Source organism: Chelonoidis abingdonii, chromosome 3, assembly GCF_003597395.2.
Source record: "Chelonoidis abingdonii isolate Lonesome George chromosome 3, CheloAbing_2.0, whole genome shotgun sequence".
NCBI classification, from domain to species: Eukaryota; Metazoa; Chordata; order Testudines; family Testudinidae; genus Chelonoidis; species Chelonoidis abingdonii.
Genome location: NC_133771.1, coordinates 18,016,406 through 18,040,538, shown reverse-complemented (window position 1 = coordinate 18,040,538; position 24,133 = coordinate 18,016,406). Strand labels below are relative to the sequence as shown.

At 42.3% G+C, this 24,133-nt stretch overlaps 1 protein-coding gene across 1 annotated transcript in view; it reads left to right on the top strand.

Moving 5' to 3' along the window:
* The window catches only part of LOC116836489 (protein eva-1 homolog C-like), a 331,266-nt gene that overhangs the window by 112,142 nt on the left and 194,991 nt on the right, over positions 1 to 24,133 (top strand). The window contains exons 2-3 of the mRNA XM_032800125.1: positions 4,213 to 4,427; positions 21,769 to 21,892. Coding sequence (XP_032656016.1) covers positions 4,213 to 4,427; positions 21,769 to 21,892 — 339 coding nt within the window. The remainder of the gene's footprint in view (positions 1 to 4,212; positions 4,428 to 21,768; positions 21,893 to 24,133) is intronic.

Sequence of the window (24,133 nt, the reverse complement as noted above, 5' to 3'; positions counted from 1 at the left end):
TGGTGACTTGAAGACATCTGCCGTGTCTAAGTAATTTTTAACTTGTTCTTCCCTGTTTTAGCCTCTGATCTTACCTCATTTTCAATGGTGTTCACTATGTTAGATGTCCAAACGCTACTAACTTTTTTGGTGAAAACTGAAACAAAGAAGTCATTTAACACTTCTGCCATTTTCACATTTTCTATTATTGTTTCCCCCCCCCCCATCCCGAGTAACAGGCCTACCCTGTCTTTGGTCGTCATCTTGCTTCTAATGTAGTGATAGAATGTTTTCTTGTTACCCTTTATGTCTCTAGGTAGTTTAATCTCATTTTGTGCCTTGGCCTTTCTAATTTTGTCCCTACATACTTGTGTTAAGTATTTATACTCATCCTTTGTAATTTGATCTAGTTTTCACTTTTTGTAGGATTCTTTTTTGAGTTTCAGATAATTGAAGATCTCTTGGTTAAGCCAGCAGATCTTAATAGCCTCTTCCTTTTGAATTGCCTGGGATCCTCTTTCAACCCAACAAAACATCAGGCTAGTAAAGAAAAAAGGGTTGTATAAACTATATTCCCATCAGCAACTCGCAAAACCCTGCTAGTAACTGACTTTGTTTTTATCTTGAAGGTTGCACATCTGTGATTGTCATTTATATTCCAGTCGATAGTGAGCAGTGAATACTAGTAATTTTCACTGCAACAGGCAAGGGAGATAGATAAGAGGATTGAATGAATATCTTTTCACTCACATTTCTTTAGACTATATTTATCTACCTACCACCAAATTCTGTGCACTAGTTAACACATATTTGATACTGTGTCATCCTGTATGACTAAAAAAAGTGGTCCAATGCAGATATCCAAAAGAGATTCCTCAGCATTGAGTGGGGAAAGAGAGGAGAACGTTTTCTATTTATCTTGTGTGCCTATTATCTTGTTATCTAAAGCAACACTGAAGTCCCAAGATGCTTGACAAGGGCCATGCTTTTATAAATTTCAATCAATGAACAATTCATCAGCAACTCCCTCACTGTTTGAGGTCTCTACACAGTGATTGGTGAAGAGATCACCCCATCACCACCCAGACCCTGATGCTAATGCGGAAATCAATTCAGATGCTCACTTTCCTAAATCAACAAAACAAAAAACTGGGAGTTTGTCCTGTTTTGAGCAGGGAGTTGGACTAGATGATCTCCTGAGGTCCCTTCCAACCCTGATATTCTATGATTCTATAACCCCAGAATGCAGAAGAGTGAGCCACTGGGTAAGAAAAAAATTTGCATTTTCAAAAGTGCTTTCACTGAATTAGGAGTAGGTTAGGCACATGGGGAAGGGGAAGAGAGAGAGCATAATGACTGTCTACACACCTAATCCTTTCTGCTCTGCTTGGGAACACAGACAGGTGGGTGGTCCATCTATTCCAGTATCCCCTCTCTGACAGTGGCCAGTGCCAGATGCTTCCGAGAACATGCTTTAGTTGTCATTAGCCAGTCACCATCAAAGGGCTCAAGCAATAGTTTTCATTAACTTGAGCTTGAATGAACTAATGTTATTCTGTTGTTGCCAAAGGAAAAAGGGAGTAATGAGTTGCTCTAACATGTGATCTGCACTAATTGAGGGGTGGGAATTGAAAGCCATCCTGATTCTAGATATATTGACACGGGAGACATGCTGAGGGATGGCTGCTTTTGAGAGACAAATCCCCGAAGCAAAGGGAATCTTTACTGCCTCCTGGTAACACTTTCCCTCCTCCCCTGAGTACACAAGAAGGCAGGGAGAAGTCCTAATGTGGTGGACTGATAACTTGGAAACTTATTTTATTTTTAAAGTTTTTGGTTATATTATTAATTTGCCATATCTGATTGACATAGAAGAAGAAGAATCACTGGAAGGAGAGCAGCTATCCATCAGACTCCAGCGTGCATCAGGACAAAGCAATCACCATGGTGCAGGACACTTGCTCTCTGAAGTAGGAGACAGCATCGAGCAGACCCAGTTCATTTTACACCAACAGAGCTTCCAGACTAGGAATAAAAATGCTTTAAAATTAAACAGTGCTCTTGCCTCTCTTATGCAGCCAGGTAGCTTATTCCAGCCGTTGGGGCTGCATTCTGGAAGCCTCTTTTTTTTATAGGCAAATTTTGTCACTGGTGCTTGAAAATTAATAGGTTGATTTGAGCAAAGGGGCTATTCAGAGTATATTGTGAGGTGTTACAGCAATATGATTGTTTAATAGTAGTAAAAGATAGGGAGGAAATATCCAACACCGTATAATCAAAGCTAAATGGTGGGGCCGAGCTACATTGTTGCTTTAACCCTGAGGTCCCTGAGGAGGATAATATTTGTCCTGGGCATCTTGTGCCCAGCTCGTTACTTCTGACCTCAGCATGATGGCCCCCTTACCCACGTGTCTAACCTGCTCTATATTTGAAAAGGAAGGGGGATTGTGGGAAATTCGCACAAAAGGGACCGCTATGATCATCTAAATCATAGTTTATATTATTTTTGTGTGAAATCTATCTTTTTTTCAGTTTTGGAAATTTTCAAAACTTTTTTTTCTCTTCCTTCCTAGGTTCTTGTTTTTTCTTCTGCCTTGCCCCTCCCTCCCCTCTTTAACCTTTATCCCGTTACCACTGAAAAGGCAGGGAAAGGAAAATCAGTGAACAAAAAAGGGGATGGGGTTGTTTTGTTTTTCTGGATAGCCAGTCAGACTCCTGCCCTCTGAGCAGGTTTCGGGTTCTGTGCTCAGAAGTGCCAGCACCCAGTCTCTGTTGCAGACGCACAGTCTTTCTCCCTTCTGCTACTTGGGATGGGAGAGAGGCAGACGCTGGCTGTAGAAGAAGATGGCTTTCTCTGTGAGGGCCAGCTGAGAGATTGGGAATGATTCCCACCAGAAGCAGGTAGCGGAAGGTAGAGCTCAGTACAGGTAGGAATCCTGACCCAGTCCCCTCTTTCAGTGGCTGTAAACCTTCACAGGTTTCTAGACACAGCACCTCCAGTTGACTAGGGTAAACCCTGAAAATTGGCAAGCTCCCAATTTGTTTAGGACAAGCACTGGTTAGTTTATTAGGCAGAGCTGTATTGACATGAGTTTGATCTTGAGAGGTACCAGGTAGAACTAGGGAATGTTCTCCCCCCACCATCCTGTGAAGATTTTCAGGGTTTTCTTTATCAGGATGAAACGGAGACTTTTCCAAGTTTTTATCAGAAAGAGAGAGAAACACCCACCCCTGATTAACCAACAGCCTGATGACTAGGGCACTCAGCCTAGGATTTGGGATACCTGACTTCGAGTCCTTGGTCTGAATCAGCAAGGAAGGTCCTCAAACCTGACTCTGCCACGTTCTGGATGTGTAGCTTTAACTACATGGCTATTCAGGGGGAGGTCTTTCATGCTGGTTTTGACCAGAGTCCATCCTGAATGAGAGAAATATTTACCAGCAAAAGTCTAATTGAAATTGGTATGTTCCTGCAAAAAGTTTCGATTTTGACAAATTGGCAATTCCTAACAAAAAAACTGTATTGTTGAAAATGTCCTTGACTAGCTCTAGTACTGAGCATCCACAACTCTCATCGATCTCAGTGGTGGCTGAGGGCAGGTATCACCTGTCTGGGTCAGTACCAGAATGCTTAGCCCTGAAGCTTGAGTGTAATGGATGCAGAAGATGTTGTCATGGTAACTTCTCTGTGATGATCCTCTCAGTCACTTTCACATAGTGTAACTTTAATGAGACTCCATCCCTGGTGTTTGATGGATAAATGACCTGTTCTTCTTAGTGCTTTTACTGTGATATATGATGATGTAATGTCTCCTTGGGAAAGATTTGGTTCTGTGGAGCAGCTTCCTTCTAGAAACCCTGGAAACTCTACCTAAGAAGGGAGAAAGCAAACTTTTCATGCTTTTGGTTAAAAGGGGAGAAACAACCAAAGAAATTAAAATATGGTTTAGAGAGAGACAACCCAATTTAGTGGGTTTCTGGACTAGGGGCCTGGAACTCCTGAACAGTAACCTCAGTTCTGCTATGCACACTTTCAATGACCTTGGGCAAGTTACTTAATCTCTGTGTCCATTCCCCAGCTGTGAAATGGAAGATGATGACAAAATCTACTTGACTGCAGTGCAGTGAGAGTTAATTAGCTGGATTTTAGTTAATTAGTGGCAGCACCATGTAATGAAGTTTGATGATCAGTGACAGGAAGCTAATGGCTCTTGTCATCTCTTTTTTTGTCAGGTTCTATATCAAGAGTGTTAAAGAATTACAGTGACCATGCCTGCGATGGAGAATATGTCTCCCTGAGATGCCCTCACAGAACCACCATCAGCATCCAGTCTTCCTTTTATGGCCGAATTGTGCCAAGTCATCAGATGTGTCCCTCCCGATACCTACAGTCCTATGCAACTTTAATTAAGGAAGATGTAGCCTGTTCAGTTGGTACTTCCCTTCAGGTATTGCATGTTCAACTGCATCTCTTTAATTCTTGGTTTCATCTTTCCCAGGCCACGCAGCAGCTGTCTTGTGCTTGATGTCACTTAGATCTATGCTCTAAAAATTAGCATGCTGGGTAACATTGGCCATCTGACACTGTGAGAGTAATTAACCATTGGAGCAGTTTACCAAGAGCTGTGGTGGACTCTTCATCATGGAAAATCTTTAAATCAAGGTCTGATGTTTTTCTAAAAGATATGCTGTAGTCAAACCAGAATTGAGGGAAGTCCTATGGTGTTACTCCAGAGGTCTGAGTAAATGATCACAGTTGTTCCTTCTGGCTTTATAATCTATGAAATTGTTAATAAATCGTTTGTTCGTGCAGTGTAGATAGGACTGAATTATGTCTTACTGGGATGTTCTGAATTTTGCTACAGCCTTTGACTTTAATGGTCCAGGAATGTGGCTAAAACACAAATAAATTACAAGACCAAACTGTGTTTTAACTGTTTTGGGGGATGGACTACCTTTTAATTGGATCTCCCAACATGGTAGTTTTTCAGTGTAGACAGGACTTCCTGTAGGGTTAACTTACATTTTGTTTTAGGGTGTTTTATTTTAGTGACTTGAAATCCAGGTAGAATCTTTGGTTTACTTTTTCTCCTGTACTCATAAGATCAAATTCTCAGCTGATGTAAATCATCAGAGATAACTGAATCATAAAGAGGAATTCTGCCCATGTGACAGTAGTTAATTTTAGTCTCTCATTTATATGGAAGAAACTTACCACCAGTATCTTCTCTTTAAGCTTGTATGACTACCACAAATCAAAGAACCCTTTGTACATTGAATAGGACTGGAAAAATTCAGATGTGGAAACCTACACTGATTGATGTTATTGACTTCAGTGGGGACTACGCATGAGCATGACATTTAGTACATGCATCAGCCTTTCCAGGATCAGGGATTTGGATTGGAAGCTTTTGGGGGCAAAGACCTGCACTTTTATTTGTGTTAAGTGCCCTGCATATTTATGGCTATAAATCAATAAGAATTAGTAATAAATGTTACAGCGGAACAAGAGATTTAAAGGAATGAATCATCTATGGTGCAAGGAACCATTTTGTTCTAATCTGGCAAATGTCCAGTTTCCCCAGAGAGCAGCTAATTGTGGGGTCTCGTGCACCCAGGCACTTTTAGAGAAATGTACAGTTTATTTTACAGAAGCGATCTGAGTGCTTTTGCTCCTACATGTCAGTGGTAAATGCTGAAGATAAAGTGGTGGGGCAACATGTGCCTTGTAAGAAAACGACATGCCGACAGACTTGCACTTGCTCTTGTAACACTAATACCACATATCAAATGGCTGGGAGTCTCCTTCCATCATGCCAGAATTTGCAGTAAAGAGAGGCTTTCCCATATGTGGTGATGATAGCTTGTAACAAGGGGGGCCACAGGCAGACATGCTATGGGGGCAGGAGGATATGGAGATTAAAGGCAAAGGATTTTGGCTGAGGCCAACCCATCCGTCTTTTATTTATTTATTTTGTTGCCAAACAACGCTTTTCAAAATCTGCTCAATAAGTTACATTTGCATGCACAATAGATATACACATGTATTTAGTCCTTTCCCTTATCTGCAAGTGGCATGTTTAAGAAGCCCCCCCAGGATCTGGAATAGTGAGAGAAAAGGAGAGACATAATGTTTAGTTTTTAATGCCGTGACTTTGCTTGCAGGAGCGATTTAATGACAATCTCAGGTGTCTGGCAGGGTTCTCATGGGATGAAATGTAGGGCTGGAAGGGACCTTGAGAAGTCATCGAGTCCAGCTCCGGGCGCTAAGGCAGTGCCAAATGAACCCAAACCATCCCTGACAGTTGTTTCTCCAACTTGTTCTTAAAATCCTCCAGTAATGGGGATTCTATCTCTGACCCTGCACCCTGTGGGCTAACGCTGCCTTTTGCCTGCAGTCAGATTCTATTGGCATCCATGGTGCTTCTGAGAGCAGAAAGCGTACCTCTGGGTTTTAGAATGAGAGCGGTGTGTGCTATAGTCAGTCATGTAGTATGTGTGTGCGTGTGGAGCACTGTGTCGTTGATCCTGGATCCCCTAGCTCAGTGGTTATCAAACTTTTTTCATTTCCAGACCCTTCAAAATTTTGAATGGAGGTGCAGACCTCTTTGGAAATCTTAGACATAGTTTGCAGACTCCCAGGTGAAAACCACTGTTCTATTGTAACAACCACCTTTCGCGGACCCTGTGGACCCCTAGGGATCAGCGGAGCACAGGTTGAAAACTACTGCTTTAGAGGATGCGTTTACAAAGTGACTGAGATTTAATTTCTATTTATTTAATTTTCTATTTATCCATAAGAACATAAGAATGGCCATACTGGGTCAGACCAATGGTCCATCTACCCAGTATCCTGTCTTCCGACAGTGGTCAGTGTTGGGTGCTTCAGAGGGAATGATGCTTATATACTTAGAGCACTAGCCTGGGACTAAGGAGTCCTGACTTCAATTCCTTGCTCTGCCACAGACTTCCTGTGTGACCTTGGGCAAGTCACTTAGTCTCGCTGTACCTGAGTTCCCCACCTGCAAAATGTGGGTAATAGCACTTTCTTACTTCACAGGGCTGTCGTGAGGAGAAATGGGTTAATGATTGTGAGGTGTTTGGGTACTATGGAGACGGAAACCATAGAAGTACTTTAGATAGATATCCTCCTTCAAACTGTGCTCCTCTCAGCCCTGTAGGGTGCCTCTTGAACCCTTCTCTCAACCTGGTCCTCATACCGTCTTCCATGCTGTCTTTCTATGCATGGAAAACACTCTCTTCCTCACCTCATGCACTGGATGAGTTCCATCCGTTTCAGTCCCTGGATATCTTATAGCAAACCCACCGGAAGTGCTGACTACCTGGGTTTTTAAACTCAGTTGTACAGAGACTATAGATGGGGCCATTGTGTATGCAACCTGTTTGATAGTAATTAAAAAAAATCAGCTAAATCAGGGTTCTTCACAATTAAATCACTAGATCTAATCAAGCCCAGATTGCAGAAATCCCTCTCTCTGGAAGAGAGGAGCTTGGGGAGTTAACATCTGTCAGTACAAGGGAATCCCTATGTATTGAGGAGTTACATTTAGTTCCCATTTAAAGGTGCCCCACCACCAAGAAGTACAGTTTGGAAGCCTTGTCTGTGATAAAAAGGAAAAGGCTGAGGTTGATTACACTGAGATTTACCACTGTTAATCCAGGCTTCTAGCCTAGTCCTTGGGGTCAAGTGCCAGAACCCCTTGCTATCGGCACTTGTTTTCATTTGAAACAAAATGTACGCCACATGGGAATGCCTGTCTGAAACATCATGTCTGTGACCCGAAGCTACAGAGTTCTTTTATTCTAACATAGTGAAGTCAGATTCGACGTGAGATTTCTAAATGCATAAAGACTTTGAATGGCAAGCAATAAAGGGCCATTCATACTGGGCTTTCTGTCTCAAAGTGAAGAGACTGGGTCTCTACTGAGCTGCTGGGCCAAAATATATGAATGGATAGGTCAAAGAACAGATTAAAGTTGTTTAGAAAATCTGACACTATTTGTCTGTTCTCAGATTTGTGGTACATTTTCAAACAGCTACTGCTTATGTTAGGGTTCCCGGGATTTTAATACAAATAGTTTGAGGTTCATTGCAGGACCATCTGGAGGAAAGTCAGAAAAGTTTCTGTCATTTTTCTTGAAGCAGCTGTTGCATTTTTCAGATGTTGCAGTGTGGAAAATGACCACCCAATCCTTCCCCTTTTCGGCCAACTTTGGACCTATTTTACTCTGTGGCAGCGGCCAGTACAGTAGTGGTGCAAGCCAGCCACTAACAGTGGCTTGTATTCTGTCACTTCCGAAATTCCACGTAGATTATTCCTGATAGGGAGATAAGAAATCAGTGTCCAGGTGCCAGTCAGGAATGTACTCAGGCACTGTGGTGGTGGATGCAGAATACGAATACATGCAACGTCTCCTCCTTGGCTCTGCAGGGGTCACAGGCTGTTGGAACTATCAAGTTTTGCAGGGGGCCAAAAGTATGATTCAACAGCTGTGTCCTATTTATTGTGCCTCCTGGCCATCTCTTTTCCTACTTATGAGTAAGTGGAAGAGGCAGTCAGAATCCTGAAACATTAAGCGTCGGAGTATTAAATATAAATGTCTAAATTGTCCCCACAGAATAGATACCGCTGATCACCAATAGTAATTGTGTGCACCAAGTGCAAAGTTCTATGGTTGGAAGAACTCTTTTGCACATGCCTGTGTAGTTACCACTGCACAGTCCTGAGTAGAGCTGGCAGATATTTTTTTTGGATTGGTGGCTGAACCGAAAAAAAATGTATTTTGGGTCGACCTGTAATTGGGTCAACCAGCAATTTTTTTGTTTTTTCTTGATGAAACAAAAAAACCTAAATATTTATTTTCTGATTCATTGATTGAAACATTTAATATCCTCCAAAATAGAATGTTTTGTTTCATTTTTGAATGGCTTTTTTATGTTAAATCTAGATAAACTTCAAAACCAAATGTCGTTTTGAAATAAAAAGTGAAAATGTTTCATTTAGAAAATGTTGAATTGAAACATTTCAACTTTTTGGGATTTCCCCTCCTCCCCAGTTTTTTCCAGACAAAGCTATTAGCCGAATTCTTCCTGAATTTGTGAATAGTTTCGGTAAACCAAAATTGCATTTTTCAGCAAATAAAGTATTTGCCAAAAAAAAATAAAAATCAATTCGCCCAGATTTAGTCTTGACTGATGGGTTTACTATGCCCATATTTTGCTTTGACAATATAGGTATCTATGTAACCCACTGGTCAATTCATGTTGTGTGGCTCCTTCTGCCCAATCTACAGAGGATGTGAGTCAGTTACAATCTCCTGCTACAGAGTCTGGCTCTTAGATCAAGCTGTAATGACTCATGGTTCTGTAGTTCCATGATTCAAACCTGAGTGTTGACCAAGATACCAGCCATCAGTCACACCTATTTCTGAACCTTTGGCCATAACTGTTCCTTAATTTTATATCCACCATTGAAATGGAGCTGCCAAGTTCTAGGTCACTCTTCTCGTGAGTTTTTCAGATTTCTGGACTCAATTCTGGAGAGCAGGTGTAGGGGGTGGTATTACTTTTTCCTCCTTGAATCACTAATACAATTCTCACGTGAGGGATTAGTGGCCCACGTGAAGATCATCCAGTGTTACTGCTGCCCTCTATATATGTGACAGCTGCCACACCAGTGACTGAACAAGGGACCTCCAGAGCTAAAAGCATGAGCCGTTACAACTTCAGGCACAGAGGAGCCCAAGTTACAGAGACTCACCACTGGTAAAGGAGGGGCAACTTTAAAACCCACCATAGCTCCACCAGTTTCCTGAGAGGGCTGCCATGTCAGTGGAGTCTCTGGCCAGTCTCCAAAACCTCCATGCCCTCAGGATGCCTTTCAGCCTGAGGCTCTTTTTGAGTTTTGTTGGTCCTTTCTGACTTCTGTTGTGTTGTCTTAGAAGATGGAATAAGTGGGCCCAGAGAGTTCTAGGTAGCAACATGATCTGTCATGACACCACAGTAAACAGTCAATATGGTGCAGGGTTTTAAAGTCTCAGCCTGCTTCGTTCCATGGCAAACACATCATTAAACATCTTTTAAACCTTCAATTATAGGTACAGGAAGAAAGAAAAGCAGTTAAAGCATTTGAAATGTAAATATTAAGCAAATTTTTCATTTTAATAATATCCCTTATTCCCTTTTCCTTTAGTGGTAGAGAGTTTTTTAAAAGGAGAATAACCCTGGCTGGTGGTCTTTTAGATGGGATTAAAGATGGTAATAACTGTCCATTTGGGGGCAGAAAAGAGAAGTTAGCTGAGATGGACTGAAGCTGTTATTGTTGCTGTAGTTGTTCCTAGATAACAAGCCATCAACTTGGGTGAGGGATAGCTCAGTGGTTTGAGCATTGGCCTGCTAAACCTAGGGTTGTGAGTTCAATCCTTGAGGGGGCCATTTAGGGATCTTGGGCAAAAATTGGTCCTGCTAGTGAAGGCAGGGGGCTGGACATAATGACCTTTCAAGGTCCATTCCAGTTCTAGGAGATTGGTATATCTCCAATTATTTATTTATTTATAAACACACAAAAGGGGAGAGAAAAGAAGAGCAAAGATAGAAAATGCAGCTTCTGTCTCCGGTTCTGACTCTTACTGGCAACTGGAGAAACACAGGCCCAGCACACAGTCTTATCAGCCACTCTGGCAAACTTATACCAGCATTGGGCTGGTTAGAGCATTGCTTTCCTCTTTCTGGCCACAGGCTTACAGCTGTGTTGTAAAAGGACAGTCTTGGCCAGCTAATACAAACTCTTAGTAGACAGAAGGAAAAACTTAAGGAGAGGATTAGAAAAGAGAAGAAATAAGCTGGGGAAGGAAAAGCATACCCAGGAGGAGGAGAGGAGAAGTGGAGACAAAGTTTCTTATCCCAGATGGTGTTCAGAATTTAGCCAAAGCTGATGGAGGTGGTGATATCATCTGCCTCAGCCTGGTCATGCCATCTCTCAGAATTAGGACAACAAAGGTGTAGTGGTACAACAGTGGACCCTGGCTTTCCAGGAGATGGTGGGGTGATGATCATGATTGTGAAGCTTGCTCTTTCCTGTCCATCCGTCTCTCAGCCAGAAGTGGTGTTTAGTTTTATTCTCCCCCACAAAGTCTTCTCTTTTAAGTACCCCAGAAGGAATGATGAGTGTAAGAGCCCATATCTCACTATATTGTTCACCAGTTAGGTTTGATTTCTGACTCACCAATATTGGTCAATTGACTTCCAGTTCCACACTCCTCTTGTTTACCAGAGCATGGTCTTAACACAGTCCTTGAGTTTTATCAGCCAGTTCTTTGTACGGATTAATTTGGTCATTCTGTCTCCCTTTCACATTTTTTCCCATCCACATTTATGGTTATAAGTTATTGTGACATTTTATGAATTTTCACTCACTTCTCACAGCAGAGGTCATGGTTAGGGTAAATTCATAGGCCCAATTATTACAATATTCTCCACACTGTATGTGGTAGAGTGTGGCCACTATGCACCAATGCTTCCCACAATGGAAGTTCCCCCGTAAGGGACATCTGCCATGGTTTGTGGCCCAGTATCTGTTTCCAGATTCTGTTAGTGGCGGGAAAGAATTCAGCCTCCTTCAGCAATCTCAGTTGGATTGTTTGATGGCCCATTTTTGTTCAGAACCATTTTTAGATTATTTGGGGAGATTTCAGATGAAAATAGATGGGATTTTGTGGTAAAAGGGGCTGTGAGTTGTGAGTCTATGGAGGCAGAAGGGGGACACAAGCACAGCTATGTAAGGGCTTTTCATTCATTAAAAAATCACTGTGTTCTCACCTCATTCATTCAGATATCTCCAGTAATATTTACAAGGTAAATTGTAAGCTCCTGGAGGCAGAGACTGTATCATTGTATTTGTCTTTATAGCTCTTAGCACAACAGCACCCCAAATCTGACTGTGGCCTTTGGCTACTACTATTTATGAACAAAAAGAGTTCATTAAAATATAACCTTCCCTCCCCTACTATAGCATGCAAAAACAACCCTAGCCACGTGAGCGTGTGTGTTTGTACGTCTGCGTATTAGACTGTAGCCAAAACCAAAGTCCTGGATCTGAACACTCCCAGATGATGGGAAAATTCAGGTCTGGAGCCAAAGTTTGCAGTTTTGGTCCATTGTGTGCGTTACATAAAACATCAGTGTTTATGCATAGGCACACATTAGTCTTTGCGCTAGCACAGAAGGAGCAATATAACTGCTGGAAGTTTGTGTGGCCCAATCAGAAACAAATAAGTGTAATTAAAAGCCCCATAAAAGTATTGGCCAAGGCCAAAGTGCATTAATTTTACTTGCAAAATATGTGAGATAGATTTAAAGTAAAATACACAATGAGAAGAGTCAGAGGATGAAGCTTGAAATGATCTGGGATTCTTGATACATTTATAAATGTTTCAGTCATTCCATGTTCCTGAATCAACATTCCTGATGTTATTAATTTACAGCATTAAACATAACTCCAGGCTTGTGTGGAAGAGAGTTTACAATGTGTGACATCGCTTGTTATCATATACATAGATTATGCCTCATGCCAAGTTGTTATCTGCAATATCCTCCTATTAACAAGGTGACAGAGAATAAAAACCTTGTTATCAGGAAAATAAAAGGCACCGTAGAGGTGTTGCATTTCAGCTTCTACACATTTGTCAAGTAGAATCCAGGCTAAATTCTGCCCTCAGACGTGCATGCATAGGTCCAACTGAAACCAAGGGGAACTGCACCTCGGGGGGCGAAATTCAGCCTCGTGAATAATGTGCCTGAAAAGAAAACCATGTGCTCTGGACATGAATCATACTTCTCTCATTAGAAACATTAGTTAGCTTTTGGGGAAAGAACACTTGGCATTTCTTCTGTGTTTAGTTTGTGTCTATTTCACCTCTCCCAAGGATGATCAGTGACATGGATCACGAAGGCTGCTGAGGTGGTATTTCACTTTGTCCTTTAAGTGAGATATATGACACTTTCTCTGTCACCATATTCTGCTGCTTTCTACCAGTGTGAGAGGCAGTCATACAAAAGGGAGTGGATTCCTTGCATTTTAATCACAGAATTCCCTGAGATGTTGTTTCCCTTCACTGGCAAGGTTTTAATAATATGAAGCAAGGGCAGTGATATGACTCTTCTGCTGGTGGGAAGATCAGATAAGCTTTTCAGCAGCCGCACAGCTTCTGAACCAGGAGGCAAATGTTGATCATAGGGTGATGGAGATGGAAGCTGTTTTTCCCCAAACATTTTTTCATGAGCCTTAGAGAAAGTGAAATAAGGAGTGGAAAAAAAAAAGAAAGTAATTCAAGTGATCCGAATTTCCTAGCGAGCCGAGCACTGTGGCTCTTGTATCAGGCTCCTCTGCTGCCATCGTCTTCATCTCAAGAAGTTTATTATAATTTATTTTTATGTTACATTAGCATCTGGAGGCCTCAACAGATATTGGGGGCCCCATTGTGCTAGGTGCAGTACAAACACCTGCTCTGAAACTGGGACAGTCTAAACACAGAATCCAAAGGGAGTGAGGAAAACAGACACAGAAAGGGGAAGTGACTTGCACAAGGCCACACAGCAGGTCAGCACTAGAGCTGGGAGTAGAACCCAGAGCTACTCCGTCCCAGTCATGTGACCACTGGACCAATCTGCATCTTGGTATAATACGTTAATATGTTACAATGGTTTATGTGCTGTTTCCGTGAAGAGTTTCTATTTCAGCCTCTGAACATACAGAAATCTTCAGTGAGCTTTAATGTTCCAGGGCTTTAAAAGGAGCTGTGAGGCAGCACTTAAAACACATGATGCTAGCTGCTTTACAAAGGCTAGTATCATGATCAATGAGCATATGCTCTGAAGAAGTTATAGTAATTTCCAAACTCAGCCTAAAATCACAGAACTGATGCAATTTATCGCATGTACAGTGCCCAGGCTGCATTGTGTTGGGAATGTAAGTATAGCTCCCCCACAATGTGTATAACATGTTAAATATTTGTAAGTGGCAAAAATGGTTGATACTACCTCTGTGCAGAAGCAGTGGTGAATATCTGCCTATTTAGTCTCTAAATTGCCTTATCCGTGAACTCTTTAGCTTCACTGAAATCGCTCTTCAAAGCAGTCTGATTGCATGCCACAAGGTGATGGATCATTTGTGTCTCCAATTTCTATTTCGGCCACCCCACCAGCTGGTGCGAGATTGTTCCCCAGAATACATGCATTAGTGCGTTGTCAAGTTGAGGTGTAAGAGTTCCAAGTGCTGGGGCGTCCATCACTCCCATGGGAAAGTGTTTGACAGCATCATGGGTCACTGCCAGTGATTTTTCTTCTGCTGTGCATTTTAAACATTCCCTTCCTGTAATCCCATGACTCCCAAGTTATATTCTCATTTATATTTTCATCAGTAATCTGTCTTTTTCCTTTGAAGACGACACCTTTAATACATTTTGTTATTGAGTCCCTCACCCTTAATGCCATGTCTGTATAAGTCAGTATTTGTAGTAGATGTTTATCAATCCATTCCCCTACAACCTGCCAAATATATTCCTTCTTGAGTGCTTCACATCTGAATTAATACCTGGGGATTCATTCCATCTTAATCTTGCTCCCAGGCCATGTTAATTTCACCCTGGTATGTTTAGACAGCATGTGACAGAAAGGTGCATGCCCATACATGTTCTAGGACAGTACAGCATAACATTGCCCTTTACTTAGATGGTAAGTAAGTCAATCTGTGCATTTACGTAGATTGTAAACTCTTTGGAGCAGGGACTGAAACTTTCTGTTTTATGTGTACAATGCCTAGCACAATAGGTCTTTGATTCCTGATAGTGGTCTATAGCTGCTATCGCTATACAATTATAACAATAACAACAATGGTGGGCTACCAGTCACATGGCAAGTTGAGTTGGTACACGGTACAGAGGTCTGATTATAGCAGTTGCTTGATATTGCCTCAGACAGGCACCGCATGTCCAATCTACAGTGATAGCGCTTCCTTGATTAGTCCTCCTTTTCCCACCCTTGTCTGTAATTTGCTCTACTTTCCCACACAACTCCTATCACAATCCTCTGACTCTATGACCTCACTGATTTGCTTTAAGATCTGGGAGGTCCTTTGTGACCATTATTTCTTTATGTGCATTGTTCAGGGTTATTTAGGATTTTTTTTCTTTTAAATCTGAAACTTTTGTTTAAATTACACTTTAAAAAAATATTAATGTTATGATTTTACAATAATGTATAAATTCATACCAAAAAAATCAACAATATTTAAAATAGTATGAAACCCAATTGTAAGAATAATCCAAATGAAATAACCGATTCTCCTGACCATTTAAGAGAGGGAACATGGATATTCCATGCTTTGTATCAATGGGTAATGCAGACAGAATAAAGGCTGTGTCGTTTGTTATTTCTAATTGCAAATCCTGTGGCCTAGGTAGGTAGATGACTCAAAATGTGGTGGTGCAGCTATGTGTAACTCCACTGATTTCAGTGGGGTTACACCCACTTACACCAGGACTGAATTTTGCCCAATAAATCTTGTACAGCTATAGAATAAGATTCCAGGATTGTCACTCTGAAGCCAAGAAAGTTGGCCGAATCAGTGTGAAGTGATGGAAACAAGTGCAAGCATGGCTGAGAGCACTGTTCGTTCAGAATATCAGAAGTTTGAATCTTCACTGGGATTCTTGGTCTGTTACCATGCAATTTTTAAGTTCTCAGCCATTTTTGGCTTTTTTACACTTTACTATGAATTACATCCATACGACAGCACAGCTTTCACCTAATATATATTTTAAGATACTGATGCACTGTGTAATACTCCTATTAAATATTTATGCCTGTCTTCATGATGAATGCACAAATCTCTAATTTAAGAATGCATCTAACTCTTTTGATTGCTGTGTCTCAATGCCATTCTACTTGAAACATCATTTAGTGTGGGCCTTCCCTGTTGTTTCACACTTGGCAGGAGTGATGTGTGTTTTAGAGCAGTAGTTTTCAAACTGCGGGTTGTGACCCCGTACTGGGTCATGGAATGTGAGGCACTGGGTTGTGGTGGCTCCGGTCAGCACCACCGACCGGGCCATTAAGTCCGGTCAGCGGTGCTGCCCAGCAAAGGCAAGCTTGTCCCTACCTGTTCTGACAGTGTGCTGTGCCCCAGAAGCGGACTGCAGCAGGTCTGGCCCCTAGGCGGGGGAGCCACAGGGCTCTGCGCGCTGCCCCTGCCCCGAGCACCAGCTCAGCACTCCCGGCCAATGGGAGCTGGGGTAGGGGCAGTGCTTGCAGGCGAGAGCACGTGGAGCATCTTGCACGCCTCCACCTAGGAGCTGGACCTGCTGCTGGCTGCTTCTGGGGTGCAGTGCAGTCGCAGTGCCAGGACAGGCAGGAAATCTGCCCGCTGACTGGGAGCAGCCCAAGGTAAGTCTGCACCCCAACCCACTGCCCAGCCCTGAGCCCCTCCAACCCAGAGACCCCTCCTGCACCCAAAACCCCTCATCCCTAGCCCCATCCTGAGCCTGCACCTCAGCTCAGAGTCTTGACCCCCTCCCGGAGCCCAATCCCCTGCCCCTGCCCTGAACCCCCACCAAATCCAGAGCCGCCTCCTGCACTCCAAACCCCTCATCCCTAGACCCACCCCAGAGCTTGCACCCTCAGCCTGGAACCCTGACCCCCTCCCGCACCCCAATCCCCTGCCCCAGGCCAGAGCCCTCTCCTACATCCTGAACCCCTCATTCATAGCCCCACCCCGCAGCCCTCACCCCCACACCCCAACCCTCTGCCCTAGCCCCGAGCCCTCTCCCACACCCCAAACCCCTCATCCTCAGCTCTGTTGGGTTGCGGGCATCAACAATTTTCTTGAACTGGTTGCCAGAAAAAAAGTTTGAAAACCATTGTTCTAGAGTCATCCTTGTGCCTCTCTGATGATGGATGTTATAAATAGAGCAGCCTTGGGGTGAAATCCTCGTCCTATTGACATTAATGGGAGTTTTACCATTGACTTCAGTGGGGTCAGGATGTCACCCTGGGTGTGTTAGCTCCATTGACTGCAATAAAATTAAAGCAGGAATAGGTTTGCCCCGAGGTGTTAAACTCAGTGGTGGTGTATATAAAAGAATGATGCTCAAGGCAAGTAATTCTTGATGAATATAACGAAGAGATAAAAAAGTGTGTATGTGTAGGGGATGGGTTTTTAAAACACCTTCTTGCAGCGACCCAACTGAGTTTTTTTTTTAAACTTTGATTTCATTTAATAAGGAACCCCTTCCCCCTCCACCTCCATTAGAGAGCACAATGAAGTTTATCAAGTGTGTAGCTTCTCCGTACCCACTGGAAAGACCTGATTTTGATCTTGCAGCAGCTCTCACATTAAGAGCTGGGTCACTGGAGCGAGATTAATCAGAGGCATAAATCACAGCGGTCAGATTGGTGTTTGTTTTGCTTAAATTCACCTGGCTTTCTTTTCTTCTTATCTGCCCTAAATCTCTTGGCTTCTCAACTCAATCATGGAGTAGAGAATGGAATGGATTAAACTGCCATGACTTCCCTTGTGGGCTCTGACTGTCAGCCCTGAGGCTTGATTTACTGCTGGAACCCCGTTATAAAATGGCACAAGACAATTAAGGAGTCTTTCCTCCCCATCTATGCCAGACAAGGATTCCATCTCCTCCCCCGTTAGAGTGATTTTTATAATACAATGTGACTTTTTTTTGTACTAGCTGAGGGGCCCACCAGATGATGCTTATGTCAGAGTCATGGTATAGAAATAGGACTTCACATGCAGAATTAACATGTCCAGACTGTTCAAGGGTATATTTCTCATTTTGTTGTTGCACCTTTCCCCACCTCCTCAGTAGTGATTTGTTATTCTCAGCTCACAGTGACTAGGAGCGAATCAAGCAGGAGGTAGAACGAGAGAATAAACAGAAAGCTTTCTTTGCTCAACATAATTTGTTGCCATCTGTGACTTTGCAAAGGAAATTGGTGCTCAGTAGATTAGTAAACAATAAACAAATTGCCTCCCTGGTAAGAAAGTCCCATGACATGTCAGTTGTGTCAGCTGATCACTCACTGACTGATTTGAAAAGTCAGCACCACTTTTGACACACTTATAACCTTTTTGTCTAGTGTGGGGCAAATGAAGATGAGGATAGCAGGGGAAAGATTTTCAGTGGTATATGTGGAAAGGCAAAATTTTTGTTAAGATCGCATCCATCCTACAGAATGCATCCAAGATATATTGTAGAGTTCAATGATAAATTCCAGTTAAAGAAAAGTTAATGTAAGAGTGGGTCTACATGTTTAATGCAAAAACTTTTAAAATCAAGAATGGGTTTTTGTGGCATGGTTTGCATTTCTCCTTTTTTTATTAAATGTGCCATTATTTTTATTGATAATTTTATTTAAAAGATTGAAATAATTATAAACATTTTTTGTTTAGCAAAGCCCAGGTTTTAGACAGAAAATGTGAATAATGATTTTAATACATTTTTCAGCATTTTTTTGCCAAAATGCCCATTTTAAAACACACAATATAAAAATAACTTCAACATTTTGAATATTTTCATGAAATAATTTCTCCCTTTTTGACCAGCTCTACTTAATGTTGAAGTTGCACAGTTAGATAGTCAAGAGTTTTCACACACAACCTTAGCTTTGCCTCTAGCATTCCAGTACAATTTTGCAATTGTGTGGTTAATTTCTCTTATATCCTTTGATACACCACTATGTAGCATGCTCTAGTACTATATACTACTCTGTATGCCAGACAAAGAGAACCAGGAAGTCATTTTTGTGAAAAATATGCAGTAAGTGGTACATACTGGAGATTAGTGTATAATAAGGCAAAGGAATAATGAACATTTGTTGGCATGTAAAGACCACCTACGTTCATAGTTAGCTTATCTTAATGGTTAGTTGCCTCACGCTCTGAGCTGTGCCTAGGGGAAGCTGTGGGGGTACTGGTTGCACATAGAAGGTTGGGTTTTCAAAAGTGCTTCATGTTGACTTAACTCAGTCCCACGAAATCATTGGTAGTTTCCCACTGATTTCAATGGGAGTAGTTAGGTCAATGCTGAGTGCTTTTGAAAATCCCACCTGGATTGTAGAGAACATGGCTACCCAACTAATGTGTGCATTTTGAATGTAGTGAAAAGAATATGCTGCGTGACCTAAACAGAGTTTTCATACCTTAATTAAATAACTTGCCACCCCCAAACTCTCCTAGATTCCTCTTCTTAATGCAGCCTATTTCCATTCAGCTCCCAGATTTTTCATCCGTAGATCTCTATATTGAAAAGATCACAAGTACGTTCTTTGTTCACTTTGCTCTCAAAAATGGCTGAAATGTCTTGGTTTAAACTTTAAAATAAATCAACAAACTTCAAGCAGAGACAAAGCCTGGCAAATGTCAGCCAGAAAGGTGAAAACTTCGGAAGTGTCTGAACAACCAAAAATACTGGGGTTTAGAATGGAACCTGCTGTGTAAACTAAACTGGAGCAGCCATTGCGGTGCCTGTTATAAATATGGGAGATGGAGAGATGAAGGGGTGTTGGCTAGGGAGGAAATATATTATTTTCAGCTGAGATTTAAAAATAGATGGAGAATCACTGAGATAGTGAGAAAGCTGGTCTGAATGATAGAAGCTGCAAAGAAGAAAGCGTTGGCATGGGAGGTACAGTGGTGGGATTATGGAAAGGAGCAGAAAGCAGGTCCATGTGAGAGGAGGGATCAGAAAGAGGAATGGAGAGAGGCTGGGAGAATTTCTGAGACACAGTTTGCCAAAGTCTCCTTGTAAGTGAAAATTAATCAGGTTGGGAATGGAATTCATAGCTCTGTTAAGCAGAGACTTAACGATGCCAATGAATTATCTCACTCTGTGGTCTCAGTCAAAATGCTCTGACAGGTTCATGTGTGTCAGACAAACATTATGGTAATTTTAGAGCTTTAAGGGGCTCCACAGAAGTATGTAAATACCACCTAAGTCATCTAGCTGAACATAAAACTTAATTACTGCCCCACTTACTGCCCCCCCTTTCTGCTTTAAAGGATCATAGGGATAAAAATCATTAATCTTTCTTAATGAAGCCATTTTCTATCAGGAGACAGAATGTCTTTCCCCTGTGGATTTTAAGATGGAGCTTTATAAGAGGTATTATGAATGGAGAAGTGTATGAAGGTAATTCAAAGAACATGAGAAATGGGAGAACCCATCAGGCTCACAAGCCCTGCGTGAGTTTAGCTAAATTGAAACCACTGGAACGGGGGAAAAGTGAGTCCCATTCAAAACTAAGTCAGCTGAGTAATACTCCTACCACCTCTACTGCTAGTGATTAGAATAATTGCTGCACCTTTTCTGTAACTAAGAAAAGAAGGCATTTAAAAGTATGCGGTCCAAGTCCTGACCCTACAGTGAAATCAATGGTCAAACTGTCAATAGCTTTGGTAAGACTGGGATTTGATCATGTATATTTAATGATCTGGTATTCACTGTGGCAATGCCAATCCTCTTTCCTGAACTATCTGTCTCTCAGACCTTGTCCACACACAAAGTTACACCATTTTAACGAAAGTTGTGTTTTTAAATCTCTTTAGTTAAATCAGTGTAAAACCCTCCATTTTTTTGCCTGATTAAGCTAAATTGACAAAATCCATTCTTAAAGCAAAGTCTACCCAGAGCTTAACTAAATTGGTGTAAAACAAACCTTAATTTAACACAGTGCAAGTTTGTGTGCAGATGAGATTTTTAAAAGTACTTAAGTGGCTTAGGAGTCCTATTTCTAAAATTGACTGAGAAGCTCCTATGTGCTAAAATTTTACCCAAAGGCTGCATATTTACCCAATCTTTCCTAAAAGTTCCAGTGTTGTGCTTGCTTCCCTCTCTTTCACACTCATTCACTTAAATCTCAGATGTTTGCGTTATGATCTAATTTGGGCTGCTAGCTAGCATTTCAGCCATGCCATCCATTGGAATCCTCCACTGCCCCTGTGGTGCAGTGTTGCCATTCAGTCTGCTTTGTCGGCCAGGTCCTCAGGTGGTATCTATCAGTGTCACTCCACTGAGATAAATGAAGCTATGCCGAGTTAAGCTAGCTGGGGATCTGGCCCGTCATTATAAGCTTTCTAAGGTACATGCAGCACCACAATAATAAGTCTGAGTGAACAACTGATTTTAGGGGGGTCGTTTGCAAGGATATGGCATGAAAAATAATCTGAAATTCAGATTTTTGATAGGGGGCAGATATTTGGATTCCTTTTTCTTACCTAACAGACACTCTGATCCATTCATTTCATTATCTGGTTGGCTTGTGGCTGGAACGCTGTTATGTGGGAACTTGGGTATGTAAAGTGGTTGTAGTGAATTCGTTGTTCTTTGTATTATAGTAGTGCCTAGAGCTCCTAATTGAGGCGCCATTATATATACATACCTTCTGAGAGACGGTTGCTGCCCCAAAGAGCTTGCAATCTATTGAGGCCAAATACATTTTTTGGGTTAATGTTGTAGCATTAGGCTGAACTTGGCCATTGTTGGTGGACTGTGTGTGCACTGAACAAGGCTGGGAAGAGTCCCTGGAATTGCAGGGCACTGAGAATTGGCGGCCTCTTCAGTGCAAGCTCATCATGCTGTTCAGTGAGGCCAAGATCACACTGCTGCTCTGAAGCCTTTCTCCATTCAGTGCACTCTGATAGGTACTAAAGTGCTTCTATTTTTCTGTTTGTTTTTGTATGTGTGCCCTTGCCAGTGTAGAAAATGCTGGATGAGTGCCAGGACAGACGAAGCTGCCAGTTCCTTGTCAATAGCCGGCTGTTTGGTCTAGACCCCTGCCCTGGAACCGGCAAGTACCTCATCGTATGGTACAAGTGCAGGCCAAGTAAGTATCTCTCCAGCGAGTCTGGTTGCTTTTGTAAGATCAAAGCTATCCCTAGCTTAAGCCTTTGCAGTGAGGCTTCCAAGCATTCTCTTTTGTGGGGATTTTCACTATCTTCCGCCTTTATTTTCAATGTAACATAAACCATTTGGGTACAGAAGAGCCCTCTCCCCTGCTCTCTCAAGGCATTGCTGCTAGACTTTTTCCTTCTCATTGGCAGTCTACAGTAAGGATTATATTTGCAGGTGCCACAGAAAGCTCTTGCCAACATTCAGCTTATGCACTGCCCTGGTAACATTGTCTTCCTTGGGTGGACTGCTCCAACTTTGTATTGCAGAGGTTTCCACTCTGCACTGACTAGATGCGAGACTGCACTTCATAAGCCGTTAGTACAACACAAATTGACAGTGTGACAACAAACCATGTGGCCCAAACTTTCAAAAGCTGCGTGCCTAAAGTTAAGCGCCCAAATAAATGGCCAGGTGGGAACTGTGTCCGCCCAGCATCTCTGAAATAGGGACCACTTTTTTAGGTGCCTAACTTTAGATACCCAAGTTTGAAAATGTTGGCCTATGACTTATTTGGCCTAAAACTTATTTTGTATAGCCCCTTTCATACAAACCAGATCCCAAATCGTTTTGGAGAGTTAAATAATACAGTTACGAAGTTATCACAGCCAACAATAGCAGAGGGGGAGAGGAAATTTAAAAAGTTCTGGGCAAGGACGAAGATAGATCTGATATCAGAAGAGATGTTAAAATGAATGGTGAGCCGGGGAGCTTGCTGCAGAATCCTGAGTCTGATACTTGTTGAGTGGGGGGAGCTGGCAAGATCTGTCAGGAATTAAATGAAAAGTGGGTAATAAAATATCGCTACTGTCTGTTAGTTGTGGTCTTTGAGCAGGTGAATGGAAGGTCCATCTTTGTAAGAGAATTTTCTCAGTATAAAATAGAAGTGATTAGTACGTTGTTCTGACAAATTTCTATTGTTCTGTATCAGCTGTGTTGTCTTGCCCTGTGTGTAGTTTGCTGAAAAGGAATGTCATGAAAAGGTCTTAGGATTTATATGCGGGTTCTGGTGAGGACTGTAGACTGCTGAAATTTTGAAGGTGTCATAAAGCCCATCTGTACATGAATATTTATGGTATGAAATGCTCCCGTTTTCAGGTATGACAGGAAATGGCTTGTGTGTGTGAGCTGACAGTCTGAAGTGTGGGGGAAAAGGGGAATTTTCCTGAAAGATAGGAGAGCTTTGCTAGATTGCTTGAGTTTATTTTCTCCAAGACATTTTCCATGCAGCTATAATTTTGCAGGGTGAACAAGGGTCACCTGGTACATTTTATTGTTTCTCAGTCAATGAACAAACTCATACTGTGAATCTGGTCAGTTCGTAATACCACTTATAATGCATTGACCATTAGGCTTGCGCATCGAATGGCAGTAGCATTTTGAGCTATCCACAGAAGCTTCAAGACTATCTGCAGAGTAATGAAATAGCAGGGGTGTCACAGGAGCTAGTGTTCATATGTATTGATTTGTCATGTCATGTTTTTAATTTGCACTGCTTTAAGGGCAAAATAAGGTGAGATATGATCTTCTCATGAGCTCAGTTAATGAATGGCAGATATACCACAAGGAGAACAGATCTGGTGTTATTTTAGCTACTTTGATGATTCCCGTAGGCATTAAAAAAACCAAAAGATGTAAATACAAATACTGTAATATTCTAGGGGAACCCAAATATGCAGCCCTAATAAGTAGTGAGATGGTATGATTCAGTCCTGGAAACTGTGGTCTAGTGAGGTGGCCGGCATCTCTGGGGAGGACTGAGCCCCCTTATCTCTTGTCATTAATCACCAGAAAGTATTCACCACAGGCAGGGCTGGCTCTAGCCATTTCGCCGCCCCAAGCATGGCAGCAAGCCACGGAGAGCGCTCTGCCACTCGCCGGTCCCACGGCTCTGGTGAACCTCCCGCAGGCGTCCCTGCGGAGGGTCCGCTGGTCCCGCAGCTCCAGTGGACCTCCCGCAGGCATGCCTGTGGGAGGTCCACCAGAGCCGCCTGCCGCCCTCCCAGCAACTGGCAGAGCACCCCCTACGGCATGCCACCCCAAGCACGCGCTTGGCGTGCTGGGGCCTGGAGCCGGCCCTGACCACAGGAAGCATAAAGGCTCCAGAGAAGCTTGCTAACTGGTACGTGATCTGTTATACGTTTATCAAAAGCCACAAACAGCGATTCAATCCCCA